At 40.6% G+C, this 21,219-nt stretch overlaps 1 protein-coding gene across 3 annotated transcripts; it reads left to right on the top strand.

Moving 5' to 3' along the window:
- Positions 1 to 5,353: 5,353 nt before the first annotated feature.
- On the top strand, positions 5,354 to 8,163 carry C4H7orf25 (chromosome 4 C7orf25 homolog). Of its 3 annotated transcripts, none has more exons than XM_011762387.3 (2): positions 5,354 to 5,510; positions 6,510 to 8,163. In XM_011762387.3, the coding sequence occupies exon 2, from the start codon at positions 6,531 to 6,533 to the stop codon at positions 7,794 to 7,796; it is 1,266 nt and encodes a 421-aa protein (XP_011760689.1). In that variant the 5' UTR covers positions 5,354 to 5,510; positions 6,510 to 6,530; the 3' UTR covers positions 7,797 to 8,163. The 3 variants fall into 3 exon arrangements, with proteins under 3 accessions (XP_011760689.1, XP_011760688.1, XP_011760687.1); XM_011762386.2 differs by lacking the exon at positions 5,354 to 5,510 and adding an exon at positions 5,541 to 5,956; XM_011762385.3 differs by lacking the exon at positions 5,354 to 5,510 and adding an exon at positions 5,541 to 6,030.
- Positions 8,164 to 21,219: the final 13,056 nt, after the last annotated feature.

Raw genomic sequence — 21,219 nt, 5'->3', positions numbered from 1 at the left:
CCTTCCAGCCTTTTAGGAGTTGCTAAAATTTTAACAGTTACTTCCTGCTTTTTATCACAGTTGATTTCTGAAGACTACATTGCGAAGCAGAATGATGAAATCACTTTTTCGTTGTCAAGCAATTTTGGTTAAGTTAAATCTTATTGCCCTCTTCACTATCAGATGTCGCCTGTGTTTCCATAAAGCAATATGCTGATTTTGGTGAAAAACATCATTGCTTCTAGAGCTGGGAGGATCTGCAGACTTTCACAGATTCATAGGACAAGAAAAGAAGCATAGGTGCTTTTAGGTGCCATTAGGTATTGATCAGTGAAATCCTAGGGTGCTCTATGAGATTGTACTAGGCCTGTGAAGAGTGGTAAGCCAAATAGGTCTCCATGGGAGATACAATATGTAAGTAAATAAACAATGGTTTGCTAGTTCCTGTTGGTGTCTCCATCACAAGTAGGTTTTAAAGGAACCTGGGTTCTTAGATTTTGTTAGACTTTTTAAACTCAAGGATGAGCATAAGTGCTTGAAATAAAATTCTAATACATAAGTGTCAAAACTGTGGCTTAAGACTCTTGTTAATTCATTAATCTCAGTATAATAAGTACCTTCACTATGATGAAAGTTATAATTAAGTATCTGAACTCGTGAAGGCCGTGCTTAGTTCGGTTTTTTTTTTTTTTTTTTAATTTTTTTAAAGGCATCTTAGGATAAAATCATTAATTTTCTTTACAGAACATAAGGAGAGTTTATAAGCATAATCATTCTTACCAATGTGAAAGTATAGTGGGCAATTCCATGATTTAAATGTAGCTCAAAAGATTCTAAGATTTAGTTAAGGGCAAAATAATCTTATTTTGGAGATTTTTCTCAGGGTCCCCAGTTCTGTTACCTACCATCACTATAACACCCATATCTTGTTTTAGGTGGCAAAAGCATTATAGGAGATGAAAGATGGTAACTTTGACTTCCTGTTTCAAGATGTTTATCTTGGCCTCATCTAATAATCTCTCTTATGGGCTTCTGATATATTTTCACTTTAGCACACTAGAAAGCGGACATAATAGCAAAAAGCGTCTTTGAAGTCAAGTCTCAGCTATCCCACCTACTGGCTGAGTGACTATGCGAGGTAATTATCTCAGGGTTTGTTTGTTTCTTGAGACAGTGTGTGTCACCCAGGCGGGAGTGCAATGGCATGATCTTGGCTCACTGCAGCCTCATCCTCCCCGGCTCAGGTGATCAATCCTTTTACCTCAGCCTCCCGAGTGGCTGGGACTACAGGCATGTACCACCATGTCCAGCTCATTTTTGTATTTTTAGTAGAGACAGGGTTTCACCATGTTGCCCAGACTGGTTTCCAACTCCTCAGCTCAAGTGGTTCACCCGCCTCGGCCTCCCAAAGTGCTGGGATTACAGGCATGAGCCACTCTGCCTGGCCATATCTCAGGGTTTCCTAAGGACTAAATTTGATAACACAAGTTAAAGCTTGGTGTGGTTAATAGTTAATTACTCTGTTAGCTGCTGTTGAATTTGTTTAGTCCTTCTGTAATGTCCAGCATCAAAAGACCAAAGCAATGTCAAAAATCTACAAATCAAAGAAGGGAAAATTAAAGGCATATAATATTTCAGAGGTAAGGAAGACTCATGTAGGTTTTTATTGTGTGCCAGCAAAATTAGTCCTAAAGAATAAAGGGAGGAGAAATCAGCGGAACGAGATTTGATCCAGGTTCTGTTTTCCGCCTCCTGCCCCCATTAAATGCAAAGCCCAGTTCCAGTTCAAGCTGCCTATAACACTTCTTCCTTTGTTCTGTGTATTCTTTCCACGAACCTTAAAATTAAGTTGTTCCTTTTTGTCCCAGTTCTTAGGAAAGAGTTCTTTGATGTAGCAACCCACTGCATCCCTAAACATTCCAAAACTCTTGAACCATTTCCAGCCTGTGGATTTTAGCTTAAGTATCATAATGTTCCTAATGTTCACAGCCTCTCCCTTCTTTTGGTTCTTTTTGTATCTTCTAACCCTTAAAACATTTTAACTCCATTTGTTCTACTTCTTCCCAGTTCCCTACCGAACCATGAATTTAAATTTGCAAAGCAGTTATTAGCAATGAAACATGGAGATGTTTAAAATTCACATACATGGGGAATAAAGAAGACTAATATAGAGCCTTATAATTATCAGGTGCTGATACACTCAAGCATCCCTGGGGAAAAAAAAAAAAACAACCCGACTTTGATATAATTACCTTGCACAGTCTCTCAGGCATCAAGTAGGTGATAAATGAACACTGAAGGGTTTTCATCTATTCCTCAATTTTCTTCATAGAATGAAACTGCCAACTCTTAGTATTTACCTCACCTTTTTTTTAGGAGTCTACTCGTCCATGTAGGCAAGCTCTGTGAGCCCCCCATTGCAAAGAAGAGCAAGTTGATGTTCAGTGAATTGCCCAAGAACATATAGGAGTTGAGAGTTCCCTTGGATTAGAATCCTAATTTCCTGAAAACCAGTCCTGGTGGTTCTGTATGAAAGTCACGTTTGCTTCACACAGTTCCTTCAATTTAGAGCTCTTCCCTCTACCCTGTTCTCAAGAAACTTAACGGAACTAGCAATATCTGGCTGCCAATTAACTGATAACTTCCTAAGCATGAGCATATTTAAAAAGTTACATGTGAGTGCTACTCCCTGAAAGCCATCACTTTTGAATTTTTAAGGTATTTCATCAGGTACTTGCCTCCATATTTCAAAATAGTCGGATTATATGCCTTTTTCTTGGATTCTTGGAGTTGAGCTGCCAAACTTCCCATTGTGCAAGATGAGAATTTAGAATCCTCATATCACACTGACTTCCTTCTCCCTACCTCAATTAAATCATGTTGAAGATTTTTATTGTGACTAAGTATACTACTATTATATTTTCTGAACAACTTTCCTGGGGGTGATAACTGCTTTTATTTTTTTATTTTTATTTTTGAGACGGTCTCACTCTCACCCAGGCTGGAGTGAGGTGGCACAAATCAGTTCACCGTAGCCTTGACTTGGGCTCAAACGATCCTCCCACCCCAGCCATTGCAGTAGGTGCGAATACAGATGTCAGCCACCATGCCCAGCTAATTTTTTTATTTTTTGTGGAGATGGGGATCTCATCATTACAGTGTCCAGGCTGGTTTTGAACTCCTGTGCTCAAGTGATTCGCCTGTCCTGGCCTCACAAAGTGTTGGGATTACAAATGAGCCATGGCGGCGCCCAGCCCACTTTTTTGGTTACTTTATTTTCTGTGTAGCTGTCACCAATTCTTGCCAGATTCCCCCAACAGAAATTTAACACCTTCTGCTTACTGTTTTCCTCATCAGTCAGATATCAGGCAGTCTGTATCAGTTCTCTTCCCCACACCTCAGAGAAGTTTCTCTTAGAACCCCCTGTCTTCCTGTTCTAATCCAGGCGAGGTGCTTGTTTGAAACTATCTTTATTCACCTTGCTTTCTCTCTGAATTGGCTGGGTTTTAAAACTCTAAGTTAGACATAAATTATCTCCACATTTTGAAAGCATTACTCCCTTCTAAATTCCAGTGTTGCTGATAGGAAGCCTGATACTATTGTGTATGTGATGCCAAGTCCTTTGTAAGTTTTCCCCTCTGCAGCTCTTAGTTTTTCTCTTATCTGCTGTGTTCTGAGACTTAACAACTATGTTCCTTTGTGTGGGTTTCTTAATAGTCATTGTGGTGAGCACTCTGGGCCCTTGCACTGTGAAAAACGTTTCTGTCTGCTAAATTTTCTAGTATTAGGTTTTTGAAAAATTTTCTCTTCATTTTGTTTTTGTTTCTAAACTCCTGTTAATTGGATACTAGATCCTTTTGTTTTTGCTCCATTTTTCATCTGTTTCTACTTTCTAAATTTTTCCAACTCATATTGATGTTTTAAAATTGGGGATATCATTTTTACTATAGAAGAACCATTTCCTGGGCTCTGCTGTCTCCTCTTAAAAAAAGAAATCCTCTCGTTTCATAGCTGAGATATCTTTTATTTGAAGATGCTAGTTATAGAATACTTTTTGAGACCATTTTTTCCCGTTTTCCATTTCCTTCAAATATCAAACAAAAATGTTGGGAAATGCTGTGTTTGTGAGGCTCACACCAGGGGATGCTGAATGTTGGTATCGCCGAGCCAGTTCTCTAGGGTCTTTCGTCTACTCATTTCTTCAGAGAAAAATAGGGTTATGGGAAGAGAGTGGTGGGGAGCGGTGGAGGGGTGCCTGCATTATGGGAGGGGCAGAGAAGGTGGCTGCTAGCATTGCTCTATTCAGTAGGAAAACTTCATGATGGCACCCCTCTTGTCCTTTGTTAGTCTGTGTGTCTAGAATCCCTCTGATGCCCTGTCTTTAGCATCTTAAACTAGTCTTCCGCCTGAACAATTTACATTTTCAATCCTGCCTGCCCTCCCTTCTACCTTCAAGGCACCTGAAGCTTTCTGGGGTTCTGCTTTGTGAATCACTGGCTAAATATCCCCTTCTACAGGCAGTTTCCTCAGTTCTCCTGACACCTCCATCTGCAGAGAGGGTGCTTGGGTTCAGGTAACCTCTCTATGGCTCACTTATCTGTAACATATACTTAATATCTCCCTTTTAGGTTGTTTAAAGGATTGAACGATGTGTAAAACACTTAGAACAATGTCTGCCACGCTGTAAGGAATAAGTTACTGCTCTTGTCCTCCAAAAATGTGTTGGTATAACCGGTCTGCGGTCATCTCTTCTCGTTCTTTTTGCCTTTGTGGGTTTGTTCCCTTTGTCATTGCTTTACCGTTATTTAAGGTTTGGAGAAGGAGCAGGATACACAGGATTAATTATAACTGGAAGTCCTCTTTAATATTTTAAATTAGCTTTACTTTCTTACAGCCCTAATCTTTCTGGGTGACTCTGGACACTCTACTAGGCTAATATGCTAATATGCAGAAGCCATGCAATCATTTTTTCTCTTCAGAAGGACAGCACATCTTCTATGGAGGGCCCAGAACAATGCAGTGGAAAGTACTTTGGTTTGGAGGCAGAAGCCCCAGCAGCAGTACTTCTCAGCTGTCACCTCTAACAAGCTTCTCCAGCGTGTTTCTTCTGTTAAAATGAGCCCCCAAAATGCCTAGGACCCGGTTGCGATGGAGTGGCCGACGCCCCCATTGGGAGTGAGGCCCAGCACGCGAGCTCGGTCCCTTTTCCTTCCTGGAGCCAGGTGGGTGCGCGCTTCCAGGCTCACTCGGCGGCGCAAGCGGGAGAAGCCAGGTGCCCTCAACAAACATGGCCGCCGCGCCGGCGTCAACCCGGCTCGGGAGGCCGCGCTGCCGCTTGGGAATCGCAGGTTTGGCGTCACCCGGCCCGGAACCACGTGACGCAGGAGGCGCCCGAGGCGGCGGGGCTCGCGCGGGTGGAGCCGCCTCGGCGTTCGAGCGGGGTGGGGGCTACCCGGTTGAGATTTCCTGGCGGGTCCTGGCCTCTGCCTGCACGCGCTTGCGTGCTCGCGCTCGCGGTTCTGGCGCTGCCGGTGAGGAGCCGGGGAGCGAGGCGGGGAGGCTGGGAGCTGGGCGCCCCTTCTGAGGCCAGAGGGGGCTGGGCAGGGCCGACCCGGCGGGAAGGGGGTCGGCCGCGCGCTCTCAGCGCCTCGCTCCTGAGCCGCGGCGCTAGCGGTGGGGGCTTTTCGGCCCCGGCCCCTCCTGGCAGGGCCCGGCTGTGCAGGTGGCCGGGCAGGGCCGAGGGCCCCGCAGCCCACCGAGAAGGCCCCGCCGGCCTGTGGCCCGCCCACCCGGCGACCTGCGCTGTGGCCGCCTGCACGGCCGCCACGGGGTGCAGCCTCGGAGTTTAGTTTCATCTTCGGGTTTTCTTTCGAAGTGGGAGTGGCGCGCAAATTGGTGGTCTTCTTCCATCTTTTAAAATAGTCTGGGTTGACGTCAAATGCAGAAATGAGGCAGTGTTGATTTTTTTTTTTTTGGCGTAAGTACCCCGAGCCTTGGGCGGAAATCATGAGGCAACCGGTTGAAGGAGACCAACTCAGGAAGGAGGAAAAGGTTAGGGAGGCTGAGGTGCTCAGTTTAGGACAGACACTTGCTTTGGACAGTTTGCTAACTAGCCAGTCTGTGTGTATTTTTGTTTTCAGCATTTTTGTCTTGACTGTCCAAGCCTTTGATTAAAATTTATCAGCAGTTAAACAGGCCGCTGATAGACATAAGGGAATTATTTATATAGCAGATTGCCGAACTCTTGCATTGTATCCTAACCTAGGACCATGCCGTGTCCCCATGGCTTTCAAGCTGAAGAAATGAAGGTCTTAGGTCAGACATACCTAAAGAGTTCAGAAGTGTAGCTGCCATCCTTCCCTTAGCTATCAGAGGAAGGAGCCACTCCAAAATGAGACATACACAAGCCCAGGTTCATAGACTCAGCTTCCATAAGCTGTGTTGCTAGATTGAAGTTTTTAATCACCAGTGAAGAATCGATTGTCATAATTTTAGGAGACTACTCAAATTTGCCTTGTTTCTTTCCCTAGGAAAGGAATAATGCTGACAGCATGTCTGCACATTCCATGCTCTGTGAACGAATCGCCATAGCCAAGGAACTGATCAAGAGAGCAGAATCACTTTCTAGATCAAGAAAAGGTGGCATAGAAGGTGGTGCAAAGCTGTGCAGCAAATTGAAGGCAGAATTAAAATTCTTACAGAAAGTAGAAGCTGGGAAAGTAGCTATTAAAGAATCTCATTTACAAAGCACTAACCTAACACACCTGAGAGCCATTGTGGAATCAGCAGAAAACCTGGAAGAAGTTGTTAGTGTTCTTCATGTCTTTGGTTATACAGATACCTTTGGAGAAAAGCAAACCCTTGTGGTAGATGTAGTTGCAAATGGTGGTCATACTTGGGTGAAAGCCATTGGCCGGAAGGCTGAAGCTCTTCATAACATCTGGCTGGGCAGGGGCCAATATGGTGACAAAAGCATCATTGAGCAGGCTGAAGACTTCCTCCAGGCCAGTCACCAGCAGCCAGTGCAGTATAGCAACCCTCACATCATCTTTGCGTTTTACAACAGTGTCTCCAGCCCCATGGCAGAGAAGCTGAAAGAAATGGGCATATCTGTGAGAGGAGACATAGTAGCAGTCAACGCTCTGTTAGATCACCCTGAAGAGCTCCAACCGAGTGAGAGTGAATCAGATGATGAGGGCCCTGAACTTTTGCAGGTGACCAGAGTTGACCGAGAAAATATACTAGCAAGTGTTGCGTTTCCAACAGAAATTAAGGTCGATGTGTGCAGAAGAGTAAATCTGGACATTACTACTTTAATTACATATGTATCTGCCCTCAGCTATGGAGGCTGCCACTTTATTTTCAAAGAAAAAGTGCTCACAGAACAAGCAGAGCAAGAGAGGAAAGAGCAGGTTCTACCTCAGCTGGAGGCCTTTATGAAGGACAAGGAGTTGTTTGCTTGTGAATCTGCTGTCAAGGACTTTCAGTCTATTTTAGATACCTTAGGAGGACCTGGGGAGAGAGAGAGGGCCACTATGTTAATTAAGCGAATTAATGTGGTATCAGACCAACCTTCTGAGCGTGCCTTGAGACTAGTGGCCAGTTCGAAAATTAATAGCCGCTCATTAACAATTTTTGGGACAGGAGACACCCTAAAAGCCATCACAATGACTGCTAATAGTGGTTTTGTCAGAGCTGCAAACAACCAGGGTGTTAAATTTAGTGTGTTTATCCATCAGCCCAGAGCACTTACTGAGAGTAAAGAGGCTTTAGCCACCCCCTTACCAAAAGACTACACAACTGACAGTGAACACTAAAGATACCCTTTAAATATTGTCGTGGAAGTAAGTTATTTATACCAAAGGCTGGGTCTTCCCATCTAAACTGGGGGGGAAAAAGGTCTATAGTAAAAGTAAAACTTATAACTCTTAAACCAGTAGAGTTTCTTTTGTGTGGCATCTAAAGTATATAACCTCCCAAAGTAGAAAAAGCACAAGAGACAAGCTTATCTATCAAATTGTCTGCATTAGTGCAATTAAGAACAGAAATATATCTATATAAAGCTTTCAGCTGTATTGTAATACTTTGTTTGATTCAGTAGGGCTACAACTTCCCTACTGCTAACCACGTTTCATGGAATATGGCTACATTGCATCTTGCATTAAATATCTGGAGAAACCTCAAGCCTGTTTTTCATTGTATTGCTTTATATGGTGATTCTAAAGTTAATAACTATTAATGAAAATCTTACTTGATTGTTGTATGTCAGGTGCAGTCTGATAGGTATTTTTACAAAAAGTACATAATACAGAAGAAATGAAAAAGTGAATTATGGTTATTTGAGTGCCATGAACCCATTGGTAGACCTTTGTGAAAAGAAAGCCAACAATCTTACTACTATAAGATAAACCCAGGGCCGGGCACGGTGGCTCAAGCCTGTAATCCCAGCACTTTGGGAGGCCGAGGCGGGCGGATCACAAGGTCAGGAGATCGAGACCACAGTGAAACCCCGTCTCTACTAAAAATACAAAAAATTAGCCGGGCGCGGTGGCGGGCGCCTGTAGTCCCAGCTACTCGGGAGGCTGAGGCAGGAGAATGGCGGGAACCCGGGAGGCGGAGCTTGCAGTGAGCCGAGATCGCGCCACTGCACTCCAGCCTGGGCAACAGCGTGAGACTCCGTCTCAAAAAAAAAAAAAAAAAAAAAGATAAACCCAGGACACTTAAGGTAAAAATACTAATTTGAATGAATTGAAAAAGGATTATGTAAAAGATTTTAAAAATTCCAATTTTATTTTTAAATACAAAAAGCCCCCATATTGTAAGTATTTGAACAATGAATACTATTTTCATGTTTCATTTGCAAGTGGCAACTGCATTACCTCACTTTCATGAGATGGTGACAGAATATTCCATGCCAATTGCATGACACAGGTTGTAGTTAAAAATACACTTCTGTGGCTACATTGCACTACTTTATCAGTTTTCAATAAAGCAAAACTAGCAAAGTTGATATGTATTCACCACATTAAAAAATTTGGAATTTGAGCCCTGGAGCTTAAATATTAACTCATGCTAAGTGTAAGAGCTGGTATTAAAACTTGATGTTTCTAGCCACAGTCTGATCTCTTTCTACCATGCCAGATGTCCTATTTGTTGAGAAGAGAATCTCAGTTTACAGCCACACTGTTTGTTGAGGGGGTGGAATTTGGTTATTGGCATTCATGAACACCCTGAAATGAATGCAAAATTAAGTGTATGGGGGTGGTTCTCTGGGGAGAGATTGTTTTGCTAAGTCAGAATACATTTCCTAGCAGAAAGGCTGTGATTTGCTTCCAATTTAGTGTAGAGTGGTGTATGTTTAGTGTTAGAAATTGAATTTAAGCTTTTTGAGCACCTATTAAGGTCACGTAGTACTTGGTACTATTAAGTACCAAGCATTATAATAGTTTGGTGTGAAAAGATGAATATTTCCTCTAGGGAATTCTTAAGTCTAAAGTGGAAGTAAACAACTGAAGTGCAATTAAATGTACTAAATTCTCTAGGATACGTTTAAAATACTATGGGGACAGAGTAAGGGAGTACTTGTTATGGGGTCAGGAAGTCAGAGAGGAAGTGACGTTTGAGGGTTTGGGGTGTGAAATTTCACAAGATGTGTGAGAAAGGGTACTCAAAAGTACATGGAGAAGTGGGATTGGAAAAGTACCAGAACTGTGAACATGAGGACCTGTTCAGGGACCAGGCTAAAGTGGACAGTTTATAAAATGAGATGGAGCTAGAAAAAAAAGTCAAAGTTCTCTAAAGAGTTTGGCATTAGAAAGTCATTGGTGATTTTTAAGAAAGTGTGTGGCTTATGATCAGGTCTCTTAAGGAAACCACAAAAATCTGTAGTGTGGATAAAGAATTAAAGGAAGGAAAGTTTGGACTATAATGACCTTAGCTAGAGCAGGAATGATGGACTGTAGAGTCATGGATACATGTTGGATTTGTTTGAGGCAGAATTGACATATTAATGTACTCATTCATTTAATAAGCATCGAGTGACAGCCATGTGTCAGACACAGTACAAGGGGCATGGCATATAAAAGACTTTTTTTAAAAGGGGCATCAGGAAGAAGGTAGATTTCTATCCTTGCTCCCTATGAATCAATCAATACCTAAGAACTTGGGATCTTTGCCAACTAGGAAGTGGACAGGCCACAGCACTCTTTAGGAAAGTGTTCTGTGAAGTGACCACAGCTGTGGCCCTGCCAAACACCATGATGTTTTTTCAAGCGTTCCAGTGATTACAATTCCTTAACAATGTAATAAATAATGCAAGCAGTACATATGCTCAAGTTGTAGGGCATTGGATCCTGGAATGTAAGAAATAACACCTTCCCTAGAAACCACTGTATCCCAAGGTCTATTCCAGCTGGCCAAAACATTCCTTTCATAAAGGTAAAAAATTAGACAATAAAGGCCGGATGTGGTGACTCACGCCTGTAATCCCAACACTTTGGGAGGTCGAGGCGGACGGATCACCTGAGGTCAGGAGTTTGATACCAGCCTGGCTGACATGGTGAAACCCTGTCTGTACTAAAAATACAAAAATTAGCCAGGCATGATGGTGGGTGTCTGTAATCCCAGCTACTAAGGAGGCCAAGGCAGGAGAATCGCTTGAACCTGGAAGGCGGAGGTTGCAGTAGGCCGAGATCGTGTCATTGACCCCAGCCTGGGTGACAAGAGCAAGACTCCATCTCAAAAAAAAGAGACAATAAAAACAATGAGGGGGCCGGGCGCGGTGACTCATGCCTGTAATCCCGGCACTTTGGGAGGCCAAGACGGATGGATCATGAGGTCAGGAGATGGATACCATCCTGGCCAACATGGTGAAACCCTGTCTCTACTAAAAATACAAAAAGGGCGTAGTGGCCAGCGCCTGTAGTCCCAGCTACTCGGGAGGCCGAAGCAGGAGAATGGCGTGAGCCCGGGAGGCACAGCTTGCAGTGAGCCGAGATCATGCCACTGCACTCCAGCCCAGGCGACTGAGCAAGACTGTCTCAAAAAAAAAAAAAAAAAATGAGGGAAGTTATAAAAGGAATGTTCAATTAAATATCAGTTAACTGGCATGTCAAAGGAATCACATAGCTATAGCTATAAAGCAAATATCCAAATAGTTCTAAAGAGTGAAGCTATGTAATCTACTATCATTATGCCTGGGAATTGGAAGTGGTTGAGGAAAGTAAAAGCATGCTAAAAATCCTCATCTTACTTAGAGTCAACAGACGCTTTGAAATTTTGCTATTGAAAAATAGAGCTATTTAGTTTTGAGTGTCAAACAGGAAACATAACTGATAGTATAAATTAAACCAAGCTGAATAGCTGAATAAATTTCAAACGAAAGATGAGGATGGAGAATAAATGCAGTCCATGTAGAAAAAGACAAGTCAGGCTGGGCGCTGTGGCTCACACCTATAATCACAGCACTTTGGGAGGCTGAGGCAGGGTGGATCCCTTAAGCCCAGAACTTCAAGACCAGCCTGGGCAACATGGCAAAACCTGGTCTCTACAAAAAATACAAAAATTAGCCAGGCATGGTAGTGTGCTCCTGTAGTCCCAGGTACAAGGTGGGTTGAGGTGGGAGGCTCACCTGAGCCTGGGAGGTTGAGGCTGCAGTGAATTTTGATTGCACTCCAGCCTGGGCAACAGAGTGAGACCCTGTCTCAAAAAGAAAAAGACAAAAGAATTGTGAATGAGGCATAAAAAGCAGGAAGCATAAAATAAGAGTGCTAGCTGCAAGCACAAGAAGGATATAAAACAGCTTTGGAGGGAAACATATAGACAATTGTGATATACTGGGAAATCTTATTGGAACAGATGACTGTCTTAGGAAATGTAAATTAGAATTGAATAGAAAGACTAAATAAGCAATAACCATTTAAAACATTGTTAAAGTAGTTAAATAATTTCTCCGAAATATGTGCAGGTCCAGTTAACTTTATTAGACAAGTTTTTACCTACTTTAAAATACTGAATAATCCCCATGCTCTAAAAGGTAATATGCAGCATGACCCTGTAAGTGGGGTTGAAATATGTAACATGGTAAGATGTGTTGTTCCACTTACTCCCTGTCCCCTGCCCCAAGAGGAGAACTTTGGCCTGCTCTCCTGTTTGAGAACAGGGCCTGGGTATGGGACTGAAGCCCATGGGGTGTTTCTTGACTCATGTAATAACAGGCTGTCTCAGGTCATCATTGTATTGGAAATGTTTTCACACTCATTTTACAGAACATGAGTATAACTCTGATACTAAAACCTGACAAGATTGCATAAAAAAGAAGCTGGAACAAAATTTCAGTTTAAAAAGATATATAAACATCCCAGACAAAATGGCATTACAGACAAAATGGATTCAGGCAGAGAACATTTCATGCTGTGGGAATCTTGTTGTTGTTGTTTTGTTTTTGAGATGGAGTTTCACTCTTGTTGCCCTAGATGGAGTGCAGTGGCACAATCTTGGCTCACTGCAACTTCCACCTCATGGGTTCAATTGATTCTCCTGCCTCAGCCTCCTGAGTAGCTGGGATTACAGGCGCGCACCACCACGGCCAGTGGTGTTTTTTAGTAGAGTATTTTTAGTAGAGACGGGACTTCTCTACTTTTGTATTTTTAGTAGAGACAGGACTTCGCCATGTTGGCTAGGCTCATCTCGAACTCCTGACTTCAGATGATCCACCCGCCTCGGCCTCCCAAAGTGCTGGGATTACAGGTGTGAGCCATTGCGCCTGAAAATCTTGTTCCCAAGAGGAAGAAAGACAAGGATGAGTTCCCAACCTTAATAGTAGGACTGTGGGGATTAACCCCATGCTGGGATAGAATCAGAGGCACAAGCCCTGCTTGAGGTAAAGAGGTAACCCCAAGACCCCCACTGAGTGAACCAGAACCTTAAGGCTGTAATGCCCATGAAAGAGGATCTTGTAAACTTTGTGCAAGGACACAGCAAGGGTTTGACTCAAGTGGTTCTGCGGAGGCGGGGTGAAGGGGTGGGGGGAAGAAGTCTGAAAGAAATCAAAGCCCAGACTATGCCCCACATAGAGTTCAAGTCTTTTAACAGCACCATGGGGGAAACCTAGAGATGTGAAATTAGTATAAAAATTGGCCACTGGCAAGTACTCTCTCTCAGACACCTGAGAACAACATAGGGAACCTCATTCTGGACTTAGGGACATTTCAGTTTCCTAGCTACATAGATTTCTATAGAAAAACTGAGCTTTGATTGGATGCGCTTACAGTGAGAAACTGTCAAAACGTAGAAGGAAACCTTCCACCACCAGTGAGTCAGCAACACAGAAAGAGGAGCATTAGTTCTTCAAAAATTTAAGATTATAACAAAATACATTAAAATAAAATATATGATATTATAGAATATATACGTAAAATATATAATAGCAAAATATAATATAAAGTAAGTTTGGGATCTTCTAAGTGTTCTCTATCTATCCTCTGTTAAAAAAAAAAGAAGTAGTAATTCAAAGCGGCAGAGGGAGGCTGAAAATACCACCTGCAATCAAACATTGCACACACAGCTCAGGTGGAGGATATGGTCTATCTGCGCAGCAAGTATGCTTCCTAACACTGAAGCCCAGAATTAGGCAGACATTAACCACTTGATTGCAGGTAATTCTGGGGCATGTGTCAGGAAGAGCTTGTCCCAAAAGGGCTGCAGAGAACACCTCACCCTGTGGCAAGCTTATTCACAAGAGGAGAAAGCACAGAGATGAGCCAAGCCAAGCTTCCAGGCATTCCTCTCAAACTTGCAATCAAATATATTTCTCTATATTCTCAGGAGAGAAGGGCCAGGAGTATACTGGGGGATATAACCCCTCCATTTCCCTGCCATCATGCAAGTAAGAATGGGGAAAAAAGGCATTTCCCTCTTCACCTAAATAACAAATGATTAAAGGGGATAAAAGAAGGCATAGAAATTATAAGGGGCCAGGTGTGGTGGCTCACGCCTGTAATCCCAGCACTTTGGGAGGCCAAGGTGGGCAGATCACCTGAGGTCAGGAGTTCAAGACCAGCCTGGCTAACACGGTGAAACCACGTCTACTAAAAATACAAAAATTAGCCAGGCATGATGGTGTGCGCCTGTCATCCCAGCTACTAGGGACGCTCAGGCAGGAGAATCGCTTGAACCCAGGAGGTGGAGGTCACAGTGAGCTAAGATTGTACCACGGCACTCCGGCCTGGGGGACAGAGCAAGACTCTGTCTCAAAATAAAAAATAAAAAAAAAAAGAAAAAAGAAAAAAAAGAAGCTATAAGGAAAGAGTACAAGCAAATAAAACTTCAGGAAATAGAAAACTCACTAAAATTACAATCTCAGAAATAAAGTTTCAAATAGTAGCTAAGATAAACTAAAAAAATTCTGAAATGAATAGATCTTAGTAAATTTCCCAGGAGTCAACAAATAAATTAAATGATGAAAAATATAAACAAGATGCTGAGACATGAAGGAAAAAATGAGTCCATTCCATCAAAGGTTCTGGCAGACAATATGGACTGAGCACAAAGCCGGGTTCCCGTCCTCACCGCCTTTGCCTGCCTGTGCCATAGAGGCTGGAGACTAAAACCCTCACACTCCCAGTGTTGCATTTAGCTGGGGCAGCCAGATTCCTTGCCTTTGAGACACGAGTGGAAGTGCAATAGTGCTGCCTTCTCCTTCCACCACAAGGTTGGATATGGTCGATGGTTGTACTTGCCTCTGTGTTATGGTGATGAGAGAAAGACCAAGTGCAGCTTGTAGCCTTTGGTGCTGACATATGCTTCCCGCAGGACTTCTTGCTATGTGGAAAGATCAATCCCAATTTATTTAAGCCACTGTAGTTGGTTTTTCCATTACATATAGTTGAAAATATTTCTAGCTGATATTAAAGTTTATTTGTTCCACAAAGAGACAATAGACAGAATGGGGACGAGGGAACACATTCATTTTTCAAACTTACAGACAAAAAATTAGAATAGAATACGAACACCAGTGTACCATTCACCGAGGTTTAAACAGAGTCATTATTTTGCCTTATTTGCTTTATCTAGGTTTTTCTTTTGCTGAAATTATTTTAAAATAAATTACAGATATCATGATATTTAACATATATCCCTCAGTACTTGGCTCTAAAAAGAACATTTTTCTAGACAACCATGATTCCATGAGTACATCTAATGAAATTAATGATTCTGAGCATCATCTAGTGCCCAATCTATATTCAGATGTCAGGGGATTTGTCTACCAGAATCCAGTGAAACACCAGATATTGCATTTGGGTTTAGCATTCCTTAATTCCGTTGCAATCTGTGGTATTACCCTACCCTTTTATGAATGAGTTTTTTGAAGACACCAGGAGAGTTGTCTTACAGAATATCCTATATTCTTGATTTCTCTGGTTATTTTCCAGTGGTCAGTTTGATTTCCTGTAAACTGAAAAGGAGATCTAAAGGCTGGATTCAATTCTGGTTAAACATTTTGGGCAAGAATACTTTGTGGTTGATACTGTGTTCCTCGTTTTCGTTACACCAGGGGGCACATAAAATCTGGTTTTTCCCCTGTTAGTGATGTTAAGTATTGTTCCTTGAATAAGGTGGTAACAGCTAGAACTCTCCATTGTGAAGTTACGTTTTTGCCCTCGTGACTAGTAAGTAAACTGTGAAGTCATGCTTTGGCACCACTGTGAATGTTCAGTTACCCATTGCCCTTTTGCCTAAGATTTTAGCATGCATTGATGATTATAACCCTAATCAGTTATTCCATTCAAGTGACAAAATGGTGATTTCCCCAATTCTATCATTTCCTTTACACTTATCAGTTATCATTCTTCCATGAAGAAGAGCTTTCCCTTAGGAACTGGGGCCATTTGGCTCCCCTTCTGGAATGGCAGTTCGTATCCTTGATTCTTTCTCTCCAGTTAACGATTTCAGAGTGAGGGAGTCATGTTATGATCACCTCCAATAATATCAAATGAACCTTTTAGGAAGAAGATTGTATGTTGTGAGGACTATATTGGACTCATGAATTATGTATTCAAATATGCCCATATCAATTACCTTACTTTTTAAAATGAAACTTATTATTTTGAGATAATTATAGATTCATGTGAAGTTGTAAGAAATAATACAGAGAGAACCTATGTACCTTTTATCCAGTTTTTGCTAGTGGGAGCATCTTGAAAAACTATAGTACAATATCACAAGGATATTAATGTTGATTATGTCAAGATGCCAAGTATTTCCACCACTGTAGGATCTCTCATGTTGCGCTTTTATTTATCATTCTTTTTGATGCTTTAACTGTCCAAACTTTGGCCATTAGAAACACCTTCAAGATTCCTGTGTCTTTTTCACATAATCCCATGCTCTTTGATTTCATGCTTTCTGGCAGAACAAGATGTCTCAGAGTTGCCTGTGCTTTCTGCCGGAGACCTGGAATCCACTATTTCTTCAAGGAGACTTTCCTAGTTTGTGGCATTTCAAAAGAAAAGTCCACGGGCTAGGGGGACTCAGTGCCACTCAGTTTTCATTGATCCTGGGCTCTTGCAACGCACAAAATGGAAATGTTTACATATTTCAAATTAATTAAAATATCTTCAACTGATGGGGAAGATCAAAATTAACATTATATAATATTCCCAGATTTTTACTTAACATTAATTTCAAACTTTTGTCTCTTGCTCTGCAAATCATTTTTCCTAACATATTTATTTGCTTTATGCTGTGCTCTACATAAAAATGTTTCAAAAATATTATTATCACGGCTTACAATAAAGTCACTGAATCAATATGAATATTTCTTTGCAGTTCTTCTGTCCTTTTAGCCCAGATATAAGGTTAAAGTACTGTTTTAAAGTCATATGATTTGTATTTTTTTTGTGAGGCTATGTTACTAATTTGATATATAGTGAGCTTCATTTGTTCTAGTTTATTTTCAATTTTGGAGTTCTCTTTTTTGACTTAATTTTATTCTTTAAAATATAAGGATATAAAATTTGTGGCTCAAAAGCAAAAACTACATAAAAATTGCCATCACAAATGTATTGTTTCTATATGTTCCTCCCTCTGCACCTCATTATTCTCCCCTCCACTCCCCTTCCCTCCCTTGTTTCCTTCCTCTCTCTTTCTTCCTTTCTCCCTCTTTCCTTTTTTCTTTTCTTTCTCACATAAAGCACATACATACAAATAGCTTTTTTTTCCCATTCCTTTTCTTCATAAGAGGTAGCAATTTGTCTTTTTTTTTTTTTTTTCATTTAAAAATATAAGCCTAGCAGTGGGATTGCTGGATCAAATGGTAGTACTACTTTTAGTTCTTTAAAGAATCTCCACACTGTTTTCCATAGTAGCTGTACTAGTTTACATTCCCACCAGCAGAGTAGGAGTGTTCCCTGATCACCACATCCATGCCAACATCTACTGTTTTTTTTAATTTTTTTATTATGCCCATTCTTGCAGGAGTAAGGTGGTATCACATTGTGGCTTTGATTTGCATTTCCCTGATCATTAGCAATGTTGAGCATTTTTTCATATGTTTGTTTGCCATTTGTATATCTTCTTTTGGAAATTGTCTATTCATGTCCTTAGCCCACTTTCTGATGGGATTGTTTGTTTTTTCTTACTGATTTGTTTGAGTTTGTTGTAGATTCTGGATATTAGTCTTTGTCAGATGTATAGATTATGAAGATTTTCTCCCACTCTGTGGCTTGTCTGTTTACTCTGCTGACTGTTCCCTTTGCCGTGCAAAAGCTCTTTAGTTTAATTAGGTCCTAGCTATTCATCTTTGTTTTTATTGCATTTGCTTTTGGGTATCATGAAATCCTTCCCTAAACCAATGTCTAGAAAGGGTTTTCTAATGTTATCTTCTAGAATTTTTATAGCTTCAGGTCTTAGGTTTAAGTCCTTAATCCATCTTGAGTTGATTTTTGTATAAGGTGAGAGATGAGGATCCAGTTTCATGTAATTGGTTACATGTGGGTAACCAATTATCCCGGCACCATTTGTTGAAAAGGATGTCCTTTCCCCACTCTATATTTCTGTTTGCTTTGTCAGAGATCAGTTGGCTGTAAGTATTTGGGTTTATTTCTGGGTTCTCTATTCTGTTCCATTGGTCTATGTGCCTATTTTTATACCAGTACCATGGTGTTTTGGTGGCTATGGCCTTATAGTGTAGTTTGAAATCCCATAGTGTGATGCCTCCAGATTTGTTCATTTTGCTTAATCTTGCTTTGGCTATGCGGGCTCTTTTTCGGTTCCACATGAATTTTAGAATTGATTTTTTCTAATTCTGTTTAAAAGGATGGTGGTATTCAGATGCGGATTGAATTTGTAGATTGCTTTTGGCAGTATGGTCATTTTCACAATATTGATTCTACCCATCTATGCGCATGGGATGTGTTTCTATTCGTTTGTGTCATCTATGATTTCTTTCAGCAGTGTTTTGTAGTTTCCTTGTAGAGGTCTTTTGACTTCTTGGTTAGGTATATTCCTAAGTATTTTATTTTATTTTTTGAAGCTATTGTAAAAGCAGTTGAGTTCTTGATTTGATTCTCTGCTTGGTCGCTGTTGGTGTTTGGAAGAGCTACTGATTTGTGTACATTAATCTTGTATCCAGAAACTTTGCTTGTCTTGTTCCAGTTCTCAAAGGAAATGCTTTCAATGTTCCCCTATTCAGTATATGTCGACTGTGGGTTTGTCATAGATGGCTTTCATTACATTAAAGTATGTCCTTTGTATGCTGATTTTGCTGATAGTTTTAATCATAAACAGATGTTGGATTTTGTCGAATGCTTTTTGTGCATCTATTGAGATGATCATGTGATTTTTGTTTTTATCCTGTATATGTGGTGTATCACATTTATTGACTTGTTTATGTTAAACCATCCCTGCATCCCTGGTATGAAACCCACTTGATTATCTTTTTACATGTTGGTGGATTCAGTTAGATAGTATTTTGTTGAGGATTTTAGCATTAATGTTCATCAAGGATATTGGTCTGTAGTTTTTCTTTTTAGTTATGTCCTTTCCTGGTTTTGATATTCGGGTGATGCTGGCTTCATAGAAAAATTAGGGCATGTTTCTTCTTTCTCTATCTTGTGGAAGAGTGTAAAAAGGATTGGTACAAATTCTTCTTTGAATATCTGGTAGAATTCTGCTGTGAATCTGTCTGGTCCTGGACTTTTTTTGTTGGTAATTTTTAAATTACCACTTTAATCTCACTGCTTGTTATTGGTCTGTTCAGGATATCTAATTCTTCCTGATTTAAGCTAGGGTTTTTACCCATCTCTTCTAGGTTTTCCAGTTTATGTGCATAAAGGTGTTCATAGTAGCCTTGAATGATCTTTTGTATTTCAGTTGTAATATCTTCTGTTTCATTTCTTAGTGAGGTTATTTGGATTTTCTCTCTTCTTTTCTTAGTTAATCTTGCTAATGGTCTGTCGATTTTATTTATCTTTTCAAAGAACCAGCTTTCTGCTTCATTTATCTTTTGTATTTTGTTTCAATTTCATTTAGTTGGGGTCTGATCTTGGTTCTTTTCTTTCTTCTGCTGGGTTTGGGTTTGGTTTGTTCTTGTTTCTCTAGTTCCTTGAGGTATTACCTTAGGATGTCAGTTTGTACTCTTTCAGTCTTTTTGATTTAGGTGTTTAGGGCTATTAACTTGCCTCTGAGCACCACCTTTGCTGCATCCCAGAGGTTTTGGTAGGTTGTGTCATTATTTTCATTCAGTTCGAAGAATTTTTAAATTTCCATCTTGATTTTGTTTTTGACCCAGTGCTTATTCAGCAGGAGGTCATTTGATTTCCATGTATTTGCATGGTTTTGAAGGTTCCTTTTGGGATTGATTTCCAGTTTTATTCCACTGTGGTTTGAGAGAGTGCTTGATATAATTTCAATTTTCTTATATTTATTGAGGCTCATTTCATGGCCTATCATATGGTCTATCTTGGAGAAAGTTTCATGCGCTGTTGAATAGAATGTGTATTCTGCAGTTGTTGGATGAAATGTTCCATATATACATGTTAAGTCCATTTGTTCCAAGGTATAGTGTAAATCCATTGTTTATTTTTTAACTTTCTGTCTTCATGACCTGTCTAGTGCTGTCAGTGGAACATTGAAATCCCCCACTATTATTGTGTTGCTGTCTATCTCATTTCTTAAGTCCATTAGTAATTGTTTTATAAATTTGGGACCACTGTTAGGTGCATATATGTTTAGGATTGTGATATTTTCCTGATGGAGAGGGTCTTTAATCATTATATGCTGTCTCTCTTTGTCTCTTTTAACTGCTGTTGCTTTAAAGTTTGTTTTACATGATATAAAAATAGCTACCCCTGCTCACTCTTGGTGTCCATTTGCATGAAATGCCTTTTTCCACCCCTTTACTTTAAGTTTATGTGAGTCCTTAAGTGTTAGATGAGTCTCTTGAAGGCAGCAGATAGTTGTTTGGTGAGTTCTTATCCATTCTGCGGTTCTGTATCTTTTAAGTGGAGCATTTAGGCCATTTACATTCAATGTTAGCATTGAAATGTGAGGTACTGTTGCTTTCATCATGCCCTTTTTGCCTCCCGTACTTTGTTTTTTGTATGTTTGTTTTTACTTTTTAACTTGTATTTTTGTTTTATAGGTCCTGTGTAATTTATGCTTTAAAGAGGTTCTGTTTAGATGTGTTTTCAGGATTGGTTTCAAGATTTAGAGCTCCTTTTAGCAGTTCTTGTAGTGGTGGCGTGGTAACGGCAAATTCTCTCAGCATTTGTTTGTTTGAAAATGACTGTATCTTTCCTTCATATATGATGCTTTAGTTTCACTGGAAACAAAATTCTTGGTTGATAATTGTTTTTTTGAGGAGGCTGAAGATAAGGTCCTAGTCCCTTGTACCTTGCAGGGTTTCTTCTGAGAAATCTGCTGTTAATCTGTTAGGTTTTCCTTTATATGTTACCTGATGCTTCTGTCTCACGAGCTCTTAAGTTTCTTTCCTTCATCTTAACTTTGGATAACCTGATGACAATGTGCCTTGGCAAAGATCTTTCTGTGATGAATTTCCCAGGTGTTCTTTGTGCTTCTTGTATTTGGCTGTCTAGGTCTCTCACAATGCAGGAGAAGTTTTCCTCAATTCTTCCCCTATACATGTTTTCCATGCTTTTAGAATTCTCTTCTTTCTCAGGTACGCCGATTATTTTTAAGTTTGGTTATTTAACATAATCCCAGACTTCTTGGTGGCTTTGT

Source organism: Macaca nemestrina, chromosome 4 (assembly GCF_043159975.1).
Source record: "Macaca nemestrina isolate mMacNem1 chromosome 4, mMacNem.hap1, whole genome shotgun sequence".
In the NCBI taxonomy this organism is placed as follows: Eukaryota; Metazoa; Chordata; class Mammalia; order Primates; family Cercopithecidae; genus Macaca; species Macaca nemestrina.
Note: the sequence above shows the minus strand (reverse complement) of the source record. Positions and strands in the feature narration are given on the sequence as shown.

Bases quoted from the DNA above. Each gene is read 5' to 3' on its own strand.
- C4H7orf25 (XM_011762385.3), top strand. From the start codon at position 5,986: ATGAGGCAACCGGTTGAAGGAGACCAACTCAGGAAGGAGGAAAAG. The intron at 6,031-6,509 runs GTTAGGGAGGCT...TTCTTTCCCTAG, and splicing joins AACTCAGGAAGGAGGAAAAG to GAAAGGAATAATGCTGACAG.